Source organism: Marmota monax, unplaced genomic scaffold (genome assembly GCF_021218885.2).
Source record: "Marmota monax isolate L192 unplaced genomic scaffold, Marmota_monax_Labrador192_F-V1.1 WCK01_AAM20220418_F8-fsc00078, whole genome shotgun sequence".
Taxonomy (NCBI): Eukaryota; Metazoa; Chordata; class Mammalia; order Rodentia; family Sciuridae; genus Marmota; species Marmota monax.
The window spans coordinates 6,965,069-6,985,172 of NW_026694865.1; the positions used below are offsets into that span (position 1 = coordinate 6,965,069).

Sequence of the window (20,104 nt, forward strand, 5' to 3'; positions counted from 1 at the left end):
TTGAATCTGTGTGACACTTTGGTTAGTAATTATATTTGCACCCATTAATGGTACTTTTTTTTCCATAGGAAAATCTCTTTGCTATTTGTTATTTTTAGTTATACATGACATTAAAATGTTTTTGACATATTACACATACATGGAGTATAACTTACTCAAATCAGAATCCCATTCTTGTTGTTAAACATGATGTAGAGTTATACTGGTCATGTATTCATATATGAAAATAGGAGAATTATGGTTTATTCTACTGTCCCATTAGTGGTATTTTAAAATGTCATTGTTATGCTCAAAGAAAATTTGTTAGGAAACTCTCCTTTCCAAAATTTGCAAGTTTGATTCATTCAGATATGGTTAAAGCACATCATTTTCTGTGTAAATATTTATTTCTGCCTTCTAAGGAACGTTCTCCAAGTTTGTTTTGTTTCATTTTGGTTTTGGTACCAGCGATTGAACCTAGATGTGCTTAATGCCTGAGCCACATCCCCCGTCCTTTATATTTTTTTAATTTTGAGACAGGGTCTCACTAAGTTACTCAGGGCTTTGCTAAGCTCCTGAGGCTGGCTTTGAACTTGAGATCCTTCTGCCTCAGCCTCCTGAGTTGCTGCGTCTCTCAAGTTTTTATTTATTTATTATATGGTGCTGAGGATTGAACCCAGTGCCTCACACATGCTAGGCAAGCACTCTACCACAGAGCCACAACCCTGGCCCTCCAAGTTGTTAATAATTCCATCAGATGTAGTAATACCACAGAATATAACTAAAACAAGAGGTAATCTTAGTGTGGAGAATTTAGGGGTATGGGAAGTGAAAAATAATTCTGTATTTCCTTATCTATATTCTTGGCATTTATCCTAGAAGGATTATGCAAGAGACTTAAACTTTTCTTCTCAGAAAAGCTTTTCTTTCAAGGATCCAGCAAGTCTGAGCTACACTTCGAACTTCACTCCCCTCCATCATTTGGCATCATTGACTCATCCATTGCCTTCCGCCCCTCACATTCTCATTTCCCATGTATCAGTTCCTTGTAGAGAGCATATCTTTTGCCACCAGCATTGCCAAAGCCCTCATCACCCCACTCTGGATTGCCAAAGCAAGAGTGATGCTTCTTAAGCCAAAGCTGGAGTGAGGAAGGGATACTGAGGCTTAGGGAAGTGCCAGAAGTGTACCTGTTCCCCAGGAGATGGCATGAAGGGAGTAGGCCCCAACCTCTACCCTAAACAGGGTTAGTTCATAACTACATCTGACACAGCAGCAGCAGTCTCAGGAAGCTAAATAAGGAGTAACCTGCAGCCAGAGAACCTCCTGAGGATCAGCTCATGGGCTGAGGCAGTGGTCTCCTCAGAATGGAAAGGGGGCTATGCTGGCCTCAGGAGATAGGGGTTCACAGTTTTTGTTTAAGTCAGGGCTTCTCCTGCTTGTGCCAGGCATCTAGTGGGGACAGAAATGGGGATTGAGAGAATCACTAATCCTTTTCTTGGTTGCAATATGAGACCTTCTCAGAGCTCCATACGTTCTAAGGGATTTATTTGCATTAGTTTAGCTTTCTTGCCCACCAGCTAGTGAGTTGCATTAAATAATTTCCCCTCAATATCAAGGAGCAGAGAGTGCAGGCTAATTTTATGCAGCCTTGAGGACCCCCAGCCTCGTTCTAGATAAAGATGAGGCAGGTGGGTTGAGTTTTAAACTAGGAGAGACGCTGTCTTTACCCTTCTTCCAAAAAAATCCATGTTTCAGCCCAGCCTGACCTGTAGCATTTGAATAGTTATGTTGGGCAGATTGAAATTAAGCAACTATTTCATTTGGCTTTCCTGGCAGACACTGCCTGCTGCCTCCAGTGGGCGCACTGTAGATGGTGGGCAGCCTGTGGGTGGTGGGTACCAGAGAGGGAAACCCCACCCTGCAAGAAGCAGAAGCAGGCAGAGGTCTGCTGGAAACTGCAGACCACTAGCACTGATTTGCAATGTTCCTTGTGCTCCAGGTGCTGCTGTTTCTTTAAGAGGAAAAGGAAGAAGACTGCTCAGCGCCATAAGTGACCAGTGCCTCCTAGGAGTCCTCAGGCCCTGGGGACTCTTGACTCGATTGCACCTGCAGCTCCTGCCATTTCTCATTGGAAGGGACTCCCCTGTAGGGGAGGGTGGAGATCCAAACCAAAAAGAAGAAAACAGATGCCCCAGAAGGAGCCAGTGCGGGCAGCCAGGGCCCAGTGGGTCAGTTGCTGTCTCCGCCTGTCTGAGGCTCTGAGCAGGTCCCAGAGCTGCTGCTCCTCCACTGCTTGCCCTTGGGGCTACCTGGTTGACTCTCCTTCCCATTGTTTACAGTGAAGGTGTCATTCACAAAAACTCAAGGACTACTATTCTCTTCCCTCCCCTTCTACTTTACTCCTGGTTCTTGCCCCACCCTCAACCCTCTCCAGCATCAAAGCTAGTGAGCTAAATGCTGTGTCTGTAGTAGGAGCTCAAGAGGCTGGGGGTGTGGCCAAGAAGGTAGCAGGAAGATGCAGCCTGGTCCCAGAAGATCTTCTCCACTTCCCAGGAGTGCCTGGCAGTATGGCTTCCTCTCCCTCTGAGCAGCCTACAACCCAGCTGGCCCTAGGGTTCAGGTTTCTTCTTCCCTCCCTCCTATGAAGTTACACTGTAGGACACAAGCTGTGAGAAATCTGCAGTCTACTGTCCCCATGTGTTGGTGTTCTTAGCTTTTTTGACAAACAAATTCCTTTCTCCAGGCAGTAGCAGTACATGCAAATTGTTCTGAGCAAAGGAAAGAAAACTGACTTTATTGCACTTTTAGTTTTGTTTTAGTTTTTTTTTAACAAAAAAAAAAAAAAAGAAGAAAGAAAAGAAAACATGGCAGATGCATATTGTGTCTGTTTTTTGAGGGGGTTTTGACTTTTTTTTCTGTTTTGAGGGGGATGGACCAGCCAAGCCATTCAGAGAAAATGTGGGTCCAGAGGACATTCTCAATGGAAACAGTTTGATCAGCAGCACCCAGAAGAGAAGCCAAACTCTGTGTCATTCTGAGTGAATACTCAGGTTGGCAAGAAAACATACTTGAATTTTATTCATCTTCTCAGCTGCTGAAGAATGTCCCTACCAGAGCCTCTTTACCTAATCAGCCTGCAGTTTGAAATCCTAGCTCTCCAGGATGGAATGAGCAGCCAAGTCAGACCGTGACCAGGAGACAGCTCATCCCAGTGAAGGAGATGCTTAACAAAAAAATATCTGAAATGTCTGTTTCCTCCACTGCCAGGGACTTCCTATTATAGCCATGTGACTTTTTGGTGACAGGATTAGTGATTAAACAGCCACCACTGTATTGCCACTATTGGACAAAAAGAAGACAGTGAACTGCCTTCCAAATGCCAGAGAAGCCTCAGGATGTGGCATCATAGGGCCAGGAAAAGCAAATGATAGTGTGTCCTGTCTGCCCCAATGGCTGAGTTATAGCATTTGGTCTGGACTGCCTTATCAGAAACTAAGCCCATGAAGTTCTTTTTGAGCAGGTCCACAGTAGCAGGCTTAGAACTCAGTGCATGGGGATGCAGTGAAAAGGAGGGTAAGATTGTTTGGTGCTGGAAAATTCCAGGAAAAGGGGGCCTGAATGAAATGTCTAAAATTATATTCTCAATGGGATATAGACTCCTTCCAGATAAGATAGTGGAGCATATAAGCTTGTATTCCCAGTACACCCTCTACCTCCCACCTCCCACCATGATCTAGTCACGTGACTTATTACCAAAAAGCATCTAGGTTTCTCATCCTCTGTTTGAAAAGTTAATGTGTGAAGTTAATCTTCCCATGTTAGATTTTCATTCAAGTTTAGTGGCTTTTCAAATGACTCCTCTTTCCAAATGTGACAGAAGAGAAAGGGTGATATCAGGGAAAGTGGTCTTGATCTGGGAGTAAAGAGCTAACCGTGAAGAATAATGGCGAATGACTTGGTGTGGTGATTTGTGGTGCAAACCACAGAAATTTTCACCTCCTGGCTTGAGGTGTAGGGGCTGTTTTTTGGACTGGAAGTTGCGGGGATACTTTCTGGTAGTTGGTATTTCCTGACAAGTCCCTTGATGTACCCCATGTGGAGCAGAGATAGCAGCATTCACATGAATCAGACTTACTGGGCTTCACCTCTTCCATTAGACCTTGGCTAGGGAAAAACATTTCACTGGCTTCAAACCTGCTTAATTTATGTAAAGATTGTAACCTCTCATTTCTTGAAAAGAAATATTATTGTATATGAAACAGAGTGGCAGGGAGAGGCAAGTGTCCATACCCATTTCCCACAAAGATTTTGAAGATTGGGGTATACTTCCTTGCCATTACCTAGTGGTTGGAGCCCATCACTAAAATTTAGTCTCTCATTTGGTATTTGAGCAACTCTAACTTCCTGTACAGAAAATTTAACTTCTTCACCCCTGTATAGAAATGCCTTACCTCTCAAGGGAGGGCAGGGGAAATAGTGGCAAAGCCTGGAGCATCTGGGCACACTGTATCCCACAAAGTGCCTCCCCCACCCCACTTCCACAAAACAGTGTGGCTGCAGGGCAGGCTGCCTTTACAGCTGGGTCTGTGGCTTTTTTTTGTCTTAAAATTTTTTATAGGCTAGCTCTTGAGGGGTTGAACCTGAGCAGTTGGCGGTGGGGGGGTGTTGTGGGTGGGGTCCTTCCTGATGCACTGTTCTCACCCTCTAGCCCTCATAAAGCACTTAGATATTGGTTTCAGAAGAACCCCGGGTCCCTTTAGCATGCAGGGTAATGGTGATCCTTCCAAGGCTATGACACTCCAAGGTGGTCCCAGATCTGAGAGATTCTATTATTCCCTAAGAAAAACAAACCAACACAAAAACTGAATAACCAAGAAGCAATTTGGCCATCAGTTCCAGCCCCGCGGGTTGCTGCAGTTTGGCTTTATGTCTCAGCCAGATCCTTAAAGGATAGTCACTCCTTCCCCATCTCCCACACCCTCCAAATCCACTTGTTCTAATTTTTTTTTTTTCTTCTGGTTCTGGGGATTGAACCCAGGGCCTTATGCATACATGCAAGGCAAGTACTCTACCAACTGAGCTATATCCCAAGCCCTTGTTCTGAAGTTTTTAACTTTTCTCCTTTTCACTCACAGCTATGATGCCAGAGGCCATTTTCTTTGGGATTGATGCAAATTCTTTGGGATTCCCCCTTAAAGCTAACTGAACATCTGTTCATAAAAACGCATTAAGAGTTATCAGCCAGGTGCAGTGGTGCACTTCTGTAATCGCAGCCACTTGGGAGGCTGAACCACGAGGATCACAGGTTCCCAGCCAGCCTGGGCAACTTAGACCCTGTCTCAAAAAGGCTGGGAGTTTACCTCAGTAGTTGGGTACCCCTGAGTTCAGTCCCAGGAGTTCTCTCAAGCTCTCCTCAGACACTGTAGCCTGAGTGGATCAAGTCAATCAGGCAGGATTCCACTAAGTGTGCTCTACTTGTGACTGGACCAGAATTTGTTCCTGTGCAAGCTAATCATGTAAGGGGGAGTGAGTGTCCCAGCAGCCAGCATGAGTTCATGACTACCTTAATTAACATTCTTCTTGGGGTCTGAATGGTGTAAACAGGGTCTAGGAAGGTATAAATCGGGTGCCTAGGTGAGCCTTCCGTTAAAATTGCATTTTACTTTGGATTGGGTGAGCTGCAGGAGACCAGAGAGATCCTGAGGTTTCTAACAGAAGTGTTAGTTTCCTGTTTATTTTTCAGTGAACTCCAAGCACACAGAAATAGTCCCTGCTCATTGGCCAAATGGGGTTTCCATCAGCCCTAAAGGAATTTCCAACTTAGTTCACTGGAAATGTATGCTGGTAGTGCTTTTTTCAGTGTTAGTAGTAACTGCCTTTAATGCCAGAAATCTACAGTATGCTAAAAGTGGTTACTAATGAACTTCACCTTAACTTTTTGTCAATGAAAAAGATATAATCCATTCCACCTCTCCATGAGCAAGCATGACCTGCATTTCTCAAAAATAAGAAAAGGCACCCTAGAAAGCATCTCCTCAAAAGAACTTGATATTTCTTCTTAAGCATCTCTCCCAAACCTACATGCCTCCTGTGTCCTAGCCATCCCTTCCATTTTCATATTTAAGCCAGTTTTCCATTCTCATTGAGTTACCCTGACACTGTTGTCTCTAGTGTCAGAGCCATGCTAAGGCTAAACTTTCTTGGATTAGGAGTTTGCAGGGCCAAATAGCCAGCATTGCCTTTGCTAGGCCACTGCCATCATTGCCCCAAGATATGCTGATGAATTCCAGAGACCCTTAGGGAGCCAGGATAACAGGTACTCTGTCTGGATTGGCCGTGTGGGTGACAGGCACTGGGGTTCTTGGCTTTGCAGACTAGGGAAGTCCCATGTAGAGGTTGATAACTGCAACTCCTGTGATGGGCTGTTAGGAATTAAATTGGGATTCCTTTGGGTTGGGGTGTTTTGTTTTTTGAGGGGAGAAGGTTGGTTCATGTTTCTGCGTAAGAAAAAGAAGTAACTATGGCCCCTCTGTGGGTGTATAGAGTTTTTGAGCAGTGTTTTAGCCACCAGTCGTGAGAGTCTGACCCAGTAAGCAATCTTAAAAAATATTTTTCCTGATTCCTTTTGCAGGTGAGTAAATGCAAAAGAATAGGTTTCTCATTGTATTCTGAATAGTAAGTAGGTCCCTGAACATAGGTAATATAGTTGACATATTTCTTAAAAACCAACCAGGAAATCCACTCCAGTATTTGTAGATCAGCATACAAAGGAAAAAGTAAATATGTACTCCATTTTTTTTTTTTTTGATTACCAAATTTGATGTCACAAAGAAACCTCAGTTGTGTGGACAGAGTTTCATTTTTTCCTCTTTTATTCACAGTCACTTGCTAGTGCCATTACCACCTTCAAGGTCTCAGAGCAGATAATTATTCACAGTAATAAATGCGGGTTCAGTGCAGTCATTCCAGTAACCTGAATAGGAGGACCACTGTCCCAACTGCCCCCAAGCCCCTCTTTCAGGATAGGTGAGACATTTTCAGTGTTCTCTTTATGAGCTCCAGACCAAATCCCAGGCCAGCCCTTGCACCAAAAGGCTTTTTGGAAGGCTTATCAATCTGTTAGGAATGTTTCAGGAAAGATGAGCCATTTCTTTGGGGGGAAATATATTTACAGATGGGTGTGTGTGACTGCATGTGTGTGCGCTCATCTGTATGCATTTCACTTTCATAAAGACTCACCACCCGGGCTGCTGGGAACCTTGTGTTCCTGGGTATTCTCAGAGGTAAAGCCATAGTGAGCTTCTAAAATCAGTGTCTCAGCAAGCTGGCTCTGGGAATGAGCCCCATTTATCAAGCAGAGAGAAGAGTAACAGCAGAGAAGATAAGAGATGAAACCAAAAATATAAACTTCCCCCAATGGAAAATAATGTTGATTCAGCAATTCCCATTGAAGATATTACATACTCTAATTTATTATATTATTATTTGTCTGTTTCTTCAATCTTTGCCCACTGTACTCTTAAAAAGATGTTGGGATTTTGATTGCAATTTTTTTAACTAGATAATGTATAAATCAGCTGAGGAAATGAGTTTTAATTGATGTGTGAAAGTGTATGAATATTAAATGCCTTGTTTTTTTTTTTTACTTTTTTTTAAGTATGTAATGTTTCATAAATCCTGGCACTGGTTGCAAAGCTCAGCTGTGAAGATGAAACTTGTAGTATTTTAAAACATGAATGTCAATTTCAAAATGTATTTGAAATGGTTCCTTCGGGAGAGATTTGTAGACCATTGGGGAAAACTCCTCTGCAGAGGAAGTAGCCTTCTTTGGAGAAAATGGAAAATGGGTCCTGATAATGTTATCTCAGAGTGGCCCATTTCCTAGGGCACCATGGAAAACACAAATGTGATCTTTAAGTATACCTCTTTCCCAGTTTGGGGAGGAAAGGACTCAGTTTGCACCCTTTTTGTATGTAAAATAAAATGTCTTACCTTTCTTGACTACTTTTACTTGTTTGTTTGGTTCATCGATTTATCTGTTTTTAATGACCTGTAGCTCACTTCTAATTAGGAATCTTAGGCTAGGACTAAATTTGATGTGATTCAGTGCTCCCATGAACAAAAATGCCAGATACGTAGGCATTCTTGCTTCTTTCTCTTGGGTTGAATATTACCCTCTCTGTGAGTCACTTCAAAAACAAGTATTCCTAGAACTTAAAGAAATTCTTACTCAGCTAAGTTCCTGTATCCTGTGGTTCTCAGATGGTAGAACAGCCAGAAGTGAGATTTTACTCTGTGTAACAATTTTTGGAAGTTTTAGAATTCTGCACTACCAATGAGGAACATGTGTTTAGACAGAAGATATCCATTGTGCAATGTAAAAGAACATGCATACATGGCAAACAAACTGCCTATGTATTAATGCGATTTATTTTTTCAGTGGTAGGCAAGTAGCAGAAAACACATATAAAATTATGAGAGAAGCTTCACGGTAAGGGCATTTTATCCATCAACTTGATTTCTTTTTTCTTTTGAAAAGGGGTGGGGGAGAGACTGCTTTTATGCCATTTTAGCCTTAGCTCCTAATGTACAAGACACCACTTTGAACACATGGTTTAGTAAACCTTTTCTCAGTGGCTATGGGTAGGGTTAGACCTAGGAATGGGGAAATAGACAAACCTTCATTACACACACACACACACACACACAGACAGGGGTGGGAAGGTGAATTTGGAAGATCGTTGTCAGTATTAACAATTTTACCTTGAACAATCTCCACCGGATTGAGGTGGTCTGGATTGAGGTGCAAGGAAATAGCAAACATCGTTTGTGTTTATAAAGAGAACAGTCTTGAAATTCTACAACCTGACTACAGTGACATCAGTTGTAAGGAAAGGACAAGTTAAGGAATTCGAGTGGCCATGCATAATTCAATCAAGTCAGTACTTAAGGCCAAATTGCATAATTCATTTATGGAAGTGGAGCCATGCCTACAATCTGGATGATGACAAACTAGAATTTCTAAAAAGTTAACACCATAGGTCCAAATTTTAGAAAGATACGTGTCTGTTCTATTTTTCTAGGTATATAAGACTTAAAAACAACTTATGTTGTAGATTGGAACAACACCAAGCTTCTCTTACAACCTTGAATATTCCAGAGGGGGCATCTAATGACTGTGACCTTCATGAAGGCCTCTGGAAAAGTAAAGACGTCTCTCTCAGGCCTTTGCATATATTTCCCACCTCAATGCTAATATGAAGCTACCCCAACCATCAGTTTGAGCACTAGCAATAAGGAAGCTGAATACGATGTATCCAGTGCAATACAGTCCGTTACAACATTGGGGGGGGGGGGATTGTGGTCTATTTTGGAAAGCATGCAAAGAAAAGTTAAGAACCAGAGTACAGTGGAGTGTGCATTGACTCATACAGCAGTAAGCGCAGAACTAAAGAAGGTAGAGAAAAATGACAGACTAAAGTGACACACTCCAAGTAAAAACGGAAGTAGGTTTTGAAGCAAGTTTTACAAGACAAGTAGAAGCTGTAGAAGATGACAGTGTGAGAATAAATGTGCCCTGGGTTTTTGGAAGCTACCACATTGAAAACCAACTTGGTAGCGCCCGACGCTCTGCCGACCCGCACAGACCGTGAGTGTTCTCGGCCCCGGCCCAGGCCACCGTCTTCCGGACCCCGCACTCCGCCGCTACACGCTGGGCATGCCGGGGCCTGTAGTCTCTTCGGAGACCAATCCCCGCGCTCTCCTGGCATCACCTTCCGCCCACCGCCTTCCAGCAGCTAGGGGGACGAGCTGGGAACCCAATGAGGGAGCAATAACGTGGCAGCCACCCACAAGCCCGCCGGCCCCGCCCCCCGGGGGACTTACTACCTGGCGCCGAGGCGGAGGGGGGAAGCGGCGCCCTCCCCTGGCTCAGAGGCTGGGAGCAGCCCCGGGCCCCCCCGCTCCGTGGCCGCGCCGGCCCACGCCGCCGCGTCCCCACCCTCTTCCGGCCCTGGCTGCCCGGACCGCGTTCGCTCCTGCCGGTGGATGCTGCGCCTCTCGGAGCGGAATATGAAGGTGCTCTTCGCCGCCGCCCTCATCGTGGGCTCGGTCTTCTTCCTGCTGCTGCCAGGACCCTCTGTGGCGGATGAGAAGAAGAAGGGGCCTAAAGTCACCGTCAAGGTCCGTGCGCGCCTCTCCCGCCCTGCCTGGCGCGGCCTGCGCTCCGCCGCCTGGGTCCCGTCGCTGGCCAGTGGTTCCCGGAGCATTTAGGGCCCGGGAGTTCGACCCTTGGCTTCTAGTGTCTTTGTCCTTATGGCGTCTGTGCCATCCAGACCAAAGAATGATCCGGACCCTCCCCAAATCCCCAACCCCACCCTGACCCGGGGAGTTAACTGGAGCCGGGGATGCCCAGCTGCTGCCGCCACTGGAGCAGCCCTTTTGCATATAACCTTACGGTGCTGGAGAAATGGTGAAAGATCAAATCCGACGAATCCTTTCTCCTTGTAACATTTTAGCCACTTCCAGTTACAAAACACAGAGAAATTACAGCTTAAATTTACATGGTAAACTTGCAAGCCCCTTATGTGGCTTTCTTCTTTTTTATGTGAATATCTAGAATCTGGGCCCATTGTTTATTTAGAGTAAAGATTGGAGAGCATGGGGCGTGCAAACAAACACATTTTTCAAGAAGAGGGTTTGGAACTTCACAGGGTTTGGCCTCCACTGCTTTAAATGACTGCCTTCTCCCGTCCTCAGAAGAGCTTCTTGGGCCCTTCCTTACCAACCAAGGTCCTTTAAAGGGGCTAAATTTAAAATGGTTCTTTTTTTCTTAGGTGTATTTTGACCTTCGAATTGGAGATGAAGATGTAGGCCGGGTCGTCTTCGGTCTTTTCGGAAAGACTGTTCCAAAAACAGTGGATAATTTTGTGGCCTTAGCCACTGGAGAGGTAAGTGGCTGGTGCAGAAGTTGTCAACTCTTGCAGTAGGAATGGCAGCAGAATGCGGCCCATTTTTTTTCTCCCAGTACTGGGGATTGAACCCAAGAGTGGGCCACAGGAGTTATATTCCCAGCCCTTTTAAATTTTGAGATTGCGGGGGCCGTCTCATTAGGTTGCACAGGCTGTCCTCAAACTGTGTTTCTACAGCCTCCCAAGTTGCTGATAGTCACAGGCATGTGCCACCATATCCTGCTATAGGAGGTTTGTTTTTTGTTTTCATTTTTTTACAATACCAGGAATTGAACCCAGGGCCTGGCATATGCTAGGCAAGTGCTCTACCCACTGAGCTACATCCTTTGTCCTCATATTGCTGTATCTGTATTGTAAGAATAAGGAATGTTTTATCCTGGAATACTGCACAGTGTTTGAAGGCACAACCCCTTTAATGAAGTTTGTATTTCAACTTTGAGTTCAACTAGCAGATGACTTTTTTCCTTGGTCTCTGTTTCCTTCTATCTGATCTTGTGGTTAGAAGAAAAGAGGGGATAGGCATTCTATGAAATAGAATTGTATCAAGTCTGGCAACTGTACAAAGGCAGAGGAAGATGGAGTCTTGGCAGTTACTGGGTCTGTGCACTCTGGGTCTGGCCTACAGTTACTACTCACTCAGTAGCATGTTGAATGATAAATGTGGCCAATAATGGGGCCACTTCTGTGAGCAAGAATTGTGGGCTTGGTTCTTGCAGGGCTTATTTGATGTCTGCCTATATGATGTCTCATATCATCTCTTTACTTTCTCATTCCTTTTTTTAGAAAGGATTTGGATACAAAAACAGCAAATTCCATCGTGTGATCAAGGACTTCATGATTCAGGGTGGAGACTTCACGAGGGGAGATGGCACAGGAGGTAACCTCAAGTCTTCTGGGAAGAGGGATCTGTCAAGTTTATAGTTTCCCAGGTAGAAGGGTCAGGCTGTGCCAGACAAACAAAGTCCCTTCCTTCCCTAGCTCCAGGAGCAGGCCACTTAACTTGCATTGAGAACAGCTGCATCCTCTGCAAAGTGGACCAGTACAAAGGAGAGAGAGTGATGGGGGTTAGGTGGGCCTAAGAGGATCTTTTCCCTGTGCATACCTGCTGATACAGGCCTGTAGCCTGGTGACTTTTCTCCCCACCACGCCTCTATACTTTTGGAGTGGGGTAAGGAGGTGGCAGCAAAATGAAGACTTGTGGGGAGCATTTCCAGATCAGGTATGTACCACCTTGGAAGCCCCAGCAAGGGTGAGAGGTATTCTTTCCTTTGTGCTTTCCCACCAGAGATCTCTGCATTACCTCTTTGCACAGGACAGAAATACAGATACCCTGGACTAACCCATGGGTCTTACTATGCTTGGGGACCCATCCAGCTGTTCCCTCAGACCGCAGGGAAAGGGCTGAAGACATGAAGATCAGCAGGACATCAGCTCCCTTTTTGTACCTGAAAATTCCCAAGTGGGACATATACAGCTTTTAGGACTCAGACTCTGTCCTCAATTTGTTTGTCATTGTCTTTCTAGAAGAAACTCTGAAAGCTACATAGCAACATAAGATTTAAGTAAGACAGAAGGAACTCAATGCAGCAAGTGGATAACAGGGCACAAAGCGGGATAATATAAATTGTTTTTGTGAGTTAGACATGGTCATGTTTGATCCAATATCTGCCACCTTTTTACCTTGTGAGCTCAGGCCAATGACACCTTGGAGCTCCTGTTTCCTCTTCTGTAATGGGAGTGGGGAAGCATAGGGCTGGAAGAATTAGGTGAGATCCTGAGTGTTAAGTGCCTGGAGTGTGGTGAGTGCCCAGGAGGGTCAGCCATTGTTGAAGTATTGACAAACAGGAGGCACTGGATGCCAAGGTAATCAGGAAATGGCGTTGTGAACATGAGAGAAGATTTGAGCAAGGGTCCTAGGTGGATAGAGAAGAGGTAGGGATGAGGACTGAGTCCCACCCTGTTCTGTGGCAGGAGCTTGACAAAGGTGGGGTAGTAAAAATGGAATTAGAGCGTACATCGGGGTGCAGAGAGGTGTATTATGGCCAGGCACTTGGGCTTCGTGCTCTAAGGAGTGGGGACCTGCTAAAGGCTTGAATGGAAGCAATACCCATGCACAAAAGATTTGAGGGGAAATGATGTGACAGGATTTACTCTGTAGAGCCAAGAGCTAGCTGACTGCTGAGGAATTGGCACAGCTGTGCTCAGCAGGGTGGCTTGGGACCTAACCCTTGCAGATTATAGCCTAGTGGGTCAGAGCAGAAACTCCTTGGTTTGAATTCCAGCTTTGTGCTTCCTTTAACCTTTCAGCATCTTAGCTTCTTCATCTTTGAAACAGAGTTGTTATCCTGCCTCATGGGGTGGTTTGCTGTCAGATGCTTAGAGCAGTTTCTGGCACACCCTGTCCACACTCCAGGCATTGGCTGTTATTGCAGTGAGGGCTGCAGGGATGAAGAAAAGGATGAGTAAATGGGGGGTGGGGGGGGATAGAGACAGTATCAAGCAATGTGCACAGGAAAAATTTCCGAAGAATAAGTGATCTAGAGAGAAGGATGATGATGGATATTGGACCTAACCCTTTGAGTTTGGAATTCCTTGTATCTTAGGAAAGTGGCTGGAGATAAAGGATATAGATTTGGAGATTTTCTGGGTAGCAGCAATAATTGAAATCTTGCAGTTGGTTGAGACTTATAAAAAGGATCTTCAAGTGGGAACATCTCAGCCAGGAGTCACTGCAGGATTGTAGCAGTCTAGTCTCTGCCTGGTATGGGAGTGAGGGGTGGAAAACAGACCAAAACACTTCTTCTCCATCAGTTGGTCCAGTCATTCTTGGTTTGGGGTCTTCCTGGCTGCTACACAATCAGCAACATCTCCCTGGTCGGCCTTATCTAGGGCAGTTTTCAGCTGGTTCCATCATTTGGAACCACAGGACAAACACAGGTGCATTGAGAATAGAAACAGTTTGTCATGTACAAGTGAATCAAATGATATCAGGTCAAACAAGGAAAATGGCTTTTTTAATGCTGGGTTTCTCAAGACCTTGAGCCTGTAGATGCACAGTATGAATCTCCAAGAGTGACTGAGAGAAAGAGGGTTCCATTGTTTCTCCTGGAACCATCTTTGAAACTAGGGTCTCAAAACTGGTATATAGACTGTGGATCCAGTCCCTTTGTCATGTACCTGGCCCCAACCCCCATATGGACAGACACATGACACATATTCATAATTCATAAGCATCTTTTATTTTATGCTCATTTCATTGATAAGGAATTCTTTACTCTGCAGAACTCAAATGGCAGCCCTATCTTTTGCCTGCCCTGGTTCCTCCACACTCATCTCTGTCCTGTTTCTACTTTGCAACTATGTCTTTCCTGTCTTTTATTCTTAGGAAGACAAGTTGGTCAGCCACAACAGTCTTTTTCTAGAAAGTTCTGTTCACCAAAGGCTGTCCATGCAGGCCTGAGGTTACAGCCAAGGGTAGTTAATAATATGTGCCTTAGTTAAAAGCGTTAAAACGATCCTTACTGTACGCTGTGACCAGCCTGTCCTGATGCCTTGTTTGCTTTCAGTCTGCACGGTTTGGCTCTAGGCTAAGGGACAGGAAGGGGTCAGCTTTTATGTCTTTATGTACCTCTCTAGCCTGGACTTGTACAGAGGACTGGTTATACCCCTCAAATCCTCACCCGAAAGGTCTGCCTGGTTTAGGCAAACCCAGATCCCCCATCTTCTTTTCTTTTCTCAGGAAAGAGCATCTATGGTGAGCGCTTCCCCGATGAAAACTTCAAGCTGAAACATTATGGGCCTGGCTGGGTGAGCATGGCCAACGCGGGTAAAGACACCAACGGCTCCCAGTTCTTCATTACTACAGTCAAGACCGCCTGGCTAGATGGCAAACATGTTGTGTTTGGCAAAGTTTTAGAGGGCATGGTAAGTTCTGGAGGCAGGGGCTAAACCTGGACAGTTCTCACCATGGATTCAGCCCAAACCCTAGGGCAGGGGCTCCATGAATTTTATCTATTCACAAAAGACCCAACGCCGCAGATTCAGACCAGTGCTTGTGTCTGGAGAGAACATTCAAAAATAGGTAGCCTGGCCAGGCACCATGGTGCACACCTATAATCCCAGCTACTCAGAAGGCTGAGGCAGGAGGATCATGAGTTCAAAGCCAGCCTCGGCAACTTAGTGAGGTCCTAAGCAACTTAGCGAGACCCTGTCTCTAAATAAAACATAAAAATGGCCTGGGGATGTGGCTTGGTGGTTACGCACCCCTGGATTCAATCCCTAGAACCAATAATTAAATAAACCAAATAAATAAAAAAGATAAAACGGCCTGGCTGGGTGCTGGAGCACATAACTATAGTCCCAGCTACTTGGGAGGCTGAGAAGAGAAGATCACTGAGACTAAGAGTTTGAGGCCAGCCTAGGCAACATAGCAAGACTCCATTTCAACCAAAAAGAAGAGCACCTCTATCCCCCCACTGTTCTAAATCCCTCTAGGCCCTAGACAGGAGGCCTTGTAGAAGCTATTCAACTGCAGGATCACCCATTCCATCACTCAGGCAAGGTTGTGCAGACTCCCATCCTAAACTGTATAGGGTACAGCTGAACATAATGTCCCTGAGGAGTTACTTGGTACCTTGCTCCCTGGCCACTCCCTTCTTCCTCCTTATCCTTTGCCCAATATGGTCCTGAACAAAACTCTTGCATCCACTCATTGTCAAATCTATTCTTCCCACCCTGGCCTGGCACCCTAGCCATATATTCAGCAGAATTTTGGTGCCTCCAATGTTTATATGCTGTTGATCCCATATGGGTCTCAGCCCTCCTGAGGCCTGTTGCCCATTGGTAGACCTCATGACTATCCTGCCCTACTGTTACCACCTTTCTTTTTCAGGAGGTGGTGCGGAAGGTAGAGAGCACCAAGACAGACAGTCGGGACAAGCCCCTGAAAGATGTGATCATTGCAGACTGTGGCAAGATCGAGGTAGAGAAGCCCTTTGCCATCGCCAAGGAGTAGGGCCCCAGGGACCATATCCCTCTGAGCAACCCCCTGTGCAGGCCCTGTTGCCCTCACTAGGGAAAACGTAGCCCGGCACAGGGCTCCATGCTGCACTGGCCCTAGGGCCAGCATCTGATGGAGCGGACCCACTCCCCTCACATTCCACAGGCCCAGTTTTGTAACAAACTCAATGCTGACCAATTAAAAAAAAAGTGGTTTTTTTTTTTTGTTGTTGTTGTTGTTGTTTTTATAATCTGCGTGTGGGCTGGGTTCTTGAACCTGTACTACATTCCCCAAGTGTGCATCCCAACATGTCGAGGATCTCTTGTAGCTCTAAAGGTGCTTCCTTCCTCAGGCTCCTGCCTGAACCTGTACCTAGATACTACCCATAAAATACTGGCTTCTGAACTTTGCAGATCTATGTCTCAGCCTTTACTACCCTTGCCATCTTCTGGTCTAGGTTAAGAAATACAGCTACAACTGTTACCTTCTCAGTCTACTCCAAATTGACTCCTCTCTTTATTCCTCAACTCCATGGACTTGCCTTGGCCCCTAGGCTCTAAGAGCACCTGAATTCTACCACCCCAGCTGCCAGTGCAAGCTGAGTTTAAGAGTAGTTAAGTCCTAGGTCTAGTCCAAAGGAGAATCCAGCCCTAGTTCTTATATGAAATTCAGGACAGGCACATGACTCCTGACAGGTGGCCCAAAGTCTTCTGGGCTGATCAAGGCATAGGTGGCAGAGGAGCTGGGTAACAGTCCAGTGTTGCCTGGGCTGATGCTGGGCTGGTACTGAATCCATAGAGGCCCTGGAGCACACCGTTCACCACCACATCTGGCAGAAGCTCTAGGATAAAAATAAAATGGTGGAGGGTGGGGAGTGGTGTGAGATGGGCCCGTCCTCAGGTCTGCGGCTTCTTAAGTTTTTCTTTTTCTTTCTTTCTTTCTTTCTTTTTTTTTTTTTGTCACAGCTTGTGGCTCTTGGGAATAGAGCCCTTGCCAAGGTGGCAGATATCAGCTGTCCACCCAAATGAGGCATTGGCATTCCCTGGCCACAATCTGTTTACACCACACATCAGCTTGGTAAAACCAGGCCACTGGGGAATGCAGACTCAGGGAGCTAAGCTTATTTCACTAGTGTCTGCAAAGCAGGCTACAGGGTTAGAGGAGCAGCAGGTAGTGGCTCCAAAGAGATATCTGAGGGAGGTGCTGCCTGGAGGTCCCAGGAGCAGAGAAATAGTAGGCCCACACCCACCCGGCCCTGGTACCCAAGCCCTAAATCTAAATGCACACCATGGGTCAGGCACCTCCTAACCTGGAGAAGGAGTGGAAATGTATGGATCCATGCAAAAGCTGATGACAGGCCGGTGGTGCAGCTGTGAGCTGGGAAGAAAGGGTCATGAGCTGTGGCGGATGGAGAGAAGGCAGGGCAAAATCCCATATGGAGTGGAGACTAAGGACTGAGATCACCAAAGACCCACAAAGGAAAAGGTGAGTAGGAAATGGATTCTGGAGGCATCAGCAGGGAAAACCTGGACCACAGGGACAGGACTGGCCCCAGGCTGCAGGCCCACCTCCTACTATGCAGCCACCAGGGGGCAGCAGGAGGTAGGCAGGCCAGGGCTTTGACTTGTCTGCTGTCCCTAAGCAGGAATTCCCCCAGGGTGCTGAAAAGAAGAGAGAGACTGTAAGCTGCCTGGGGATGGCTGGGAGGTGAGGGTGGGGTGGAGACAGCCCAGAACTTCAGTCCCTGGGGACCACTGCTTCTATTTGTAACAAGCCAGTTCCGGAGGTAGAGGTAGCTGGTGTAATGAAGGCTGTCCAAAAAACAGCCCCTCCACCAGGGTCAAGAAAGCTGATAAGGGAGGTCATGTCTCCCAGAGACAGAACCAGGCAAGCCAGGGCCTGGAAGATGTGAGAAGAAAGAGGGCTAACCCTGAAAAACTTTCCTCGCTTGCTGCCAAGAGTCCCTGCCCTCCCTGAACACTGGCCCTCCTTACCCCCAGCTACTGGTCTTGGGGTCACTGGGGAAGTGGCGGAGTCTCAGGAATTCCAGTAACTCCTTGGGCACATCCTGGTTCAGGTACAGGATGCCCTAGAAAGGAGGACAGAGGAAACCATAATTAGACCCAGCTACTAATTTACACAGCCCAGTGCAAATGAAAATGTGAGACACTTAGTTCCAAGTAAGAAGTTCAAGGCGGTGAGAGCAGAACAAGACTCTTTTGAGTGCTGGGCCCTGTATGATTGCACAGGTTAGGGCCCAGTCTGCAGTCACACATCACTGTTGTGGGCAAGAACCTCCACTGGTACTGCACCATAAGGGTGCCTCAGAATTTACCCTGGAAAGGAAGGGAACTAGCTTTCATTGAGTTGGGACTACCTGCCCTCTGCTTGCCTCACTCAATCCTTTCAACAATCCAGTGAGGAATACTGGAACTCAGGACTGTTCAGAAAATTGAGGCTGGGGTAGTGAACAACCCCCAAGTTGTGAGAGCCCTCCCATATCACTGTTTTCTATCTGGGTCACACCCCTTGTCCAGCAGGCTGGGGGCAAAAGAATATGCCCCTCGCACACCTGGATATAGGCCTCCAAGCCCTGCCGGCGCTGTTCCAATCCTCTGGTCCTCCAGTTGGGCAGGCGTTTCGATGGGAAGTCAGGCACTTTGTACAGTTTCTTGATCTGCCGGGAGGTTACAGAGGCGCCATCACGTATCCCAACAGAGCCCCTTAAACCCACTTGAGCCTAGACAAGAGTCCTCTCTGGACCCCTCTCCAGGCCCTACCCTAGTGAGTGGTGATTGGGACAGGGGTGAGGGTCGCCTGTAAGCCGGGTGGGCACACAGGGATAAGGTCAGTGTGAGCTGGAATCGGCCCCTTTTGCGCCCTCTCCACACCGGACCTTGCAGCCAGTGGGCAGTCTGTCTAGAATCTGCGGCCTTCAGATGCTCGGGTAGTAATGGGGGTGGCTGAGGCTGGGACTAGAGCTCTTCAGCCTTCCACCCAGGGGTTAGACCGGGATCAGTCGATTGTCCGCGCCGCCTCACCCGTTTGTGCAGTGCATGGAACTCGCTGTAGCGCCTTGGCACCATGTGTCTGCGCCCGCTGCACAGCACCTCCACTCGGAACACCTGGCGGGGAGAGGTGCGCATGAGGCTCCTCCGCAAGATGCTGCGAGGCCAGCTCTCAGCGACGCCCCCACCCTCCGGCTCTCAAAGGCACAAAGCGGACTTGGAGCGCAGACGCTCTCCGGGTAATCTCCTGCTCCGCCAAACACCCAGGAGAAAAAGCTGGCAGACCCTCCCTTCTGCTCCACGCGTTCCCCCAAGAGCGCAAGCCACCACCCGGAGGCCGGCTAATCCAAGCAGTTCCGAAACCCTCAAGTCGGGGTATCCTCAAGTCGGGGTATCCCGGGACTGTGATGGGAACCCGACCTGGAACTATAGGTCCCTATTGCTCTGGGCGTAGAGAAATTCGGCGGATCCCTGCGCCCCTTTCCAACTAGTGGTTCTGCTCACCATGTGTCCTTTCTCTGGGCTCTGCCTGGGCCCCTCGGCCTCGGGCCCCACCGACGGGATGCGAACTTCCAGCATCCGCTCCCGGGCACCAGCTGCGTCCCCTCCTCAAGTACTGCTCCGAGCGCGAGCCCCGGGATAGCCGCCCGCGGACCCTGCGCGGCCGCCCCGCCCTTCGAGCCCTCAGGCCCCGCCCCAGACCCAGCCCGGGGCGTCCCCAGCACAGCCCGGTCCTGAGCCGACAAGATTAGGCAGGGCGCGGGCTGGAGGTAGCCGAACGCCGCCCCTTCGGTATGGAGGGGCCACAGCGCAGGGGGAGGAACCCTCAGCAGAGAGTCATCGGTTTGTCAAATATTTACTGAACGCCCGACTGCCAGGTACGCGGGCAAGCCAAAATTTCACCTGTTCTTTGTTGAGCGTCTACTAAGGACTCCAGTCTGTGGCGCCTGGCTTGGGCGGAGGCGTCTGCCCAGCGGAGGATCCCCGGAGGTTCCTTGCTTTCCTCAGACCCTTCCCCTGGACCAGGCCGCCCCGTCTCCTTCCCTCCTTTCAGCCTGACCTTTGGGAGCACGGCCGGGAGACTCCAGCTGAGACCATGGGTAAAACGTGGGTCAGTACAGCTTTGTCGTCCCCTTTCCCCAGAA

At 47.4% G+C, this 20,104-nt stretch overlaps 3 protein-coding genes across 8 annotated transcripts in view; 2 read left to right on the forward strand and 1 right to left on the reverse strand.

Annotated features, from left to right (window-relative positions):
- Csnk1g1 (casein kinase 1 gamma 1) overlaps window positions 1–7,992 on the forward strand; it is a 151,830-nt gene extending 143,838 nt beyond the window's left edge. For all 5 annotated transcript variants that reach the window (XM_046426566.2, XM_046426565.2, XM_046426567.2 and 2 more), the window contains one exon: window positions 1,982–7,992. In XM_046426566.2, coding sequence (XP_046282522.1) covers window positions 1,982–2,036 — 55 coding nt within the window. In that variant the 3' untranslated portion in view covers window positions 2,037–7,992. The remainder of the gene's footprint in view (window positions 1–1,981) is intronic.
- Window positions 7,993–9,974: 1,982 nt separating this feature from the next.
- Window positions 9,975–16,173, forward strand: Ppib (peptidylprolyl isomerase B). The gene is made up of 5 exons (XM_046426571.2): window positions 9,975–10,164; window positions 10,818–10,931; window positions 11,736–11,829; window positions 14,692–14,876; window positions 15,844–16,173. The coding sequence occupies exons 1-5, from the start codon at window positions 10,030–10,032 to the stop codon at window positions 15,964–15,966; spliced, it is 651 nt and encodes a 216-aa protein (XP_046282527.1). The 5' UTR covers window positions 9,975–10,029; the 3' UTR covers window positions 15,967–16,173.
- Snx22 (sorting nexin 22) lies at window positions 14,169–19,640 on the reverse strand. 2 transcript variants are annotated; one of them, XM_046426572.2, is made up of 6 exons: window positions 19,464–19,638; window positions 18,993–19,076; window positions 18,524–18,628; window positions 17,946–18,040; window positions 17,261–17,328; window positions 14,169–16,792 (listed from the first exon to the last, which is right to left on the reverse strand). In XM_046426572.2, the coding sequence occupies exons 1-6, from the start codon at window positions 19,536–19,538 to the stop codon at window positions 16,671–16,673; spliced, it is 549 nt and encodes a 182-aa protein (XP_046282528.1). In that variant the 5' UTR covers window positions 19,539–19,638; the 3' UTR covers window positions 14,169–16,670. The 2 variants fall into 2 exon arrangements, with proteins under 2 accessions (XP_046282528.1, XP_046282530.1); XM_046426574.2 differs by lacking the exon at window positions 18,993–19,076 and having other exon boundaries at window positions 19,464–19,640.
- Window positions 19,641–20,104: the final 464 nt, after the last annotated feature.

Coding starts and splice junctions, on each gene's coding strand:
- Ppib (XM_046426571.2), top strand. CDS start 10,030: ATGCTGCGCCTCTCGGAGCGGAATATGAAGGTGCTCTTCGCCGCCGCC. Junction 10,932..11,735: donor TGGCCTTAGCCACTGGAGAG/GTAAGTGGCTGG, acceptor TCCTTTTTTTAG/AAAGGATTTGGATACAAAAA. Junction 11,830..14,691: donor GAGGGGAGATGGCACAGGAG/GTAACCTCAAGT, acceptor TTCTTTTCTCAG/GAAAGAGCATCTATGGTGAG.
- Snx22 (XM_046426572.2), bottom strand. CDS start 19,538: ATGCTGGAAGTTCGCATCCCGTCGGTGGGGCCCGAGGCCGAGGGGCCC. Junction 19,077..19,463: donor GCCCAGAGAAAGGACACATG/GTGAGCAGAACC, acceptor TCTCCCCGCCAG/GTGTTCCGAGTGGAGGTGCT. Junction 16,793..17,260: donor CATTTCCACTCCTTCTCCAG/GTTAGGAGGTGC, acceptor TTTTTATCCTAG/AGCTTCTGCCAGATGTGGTG.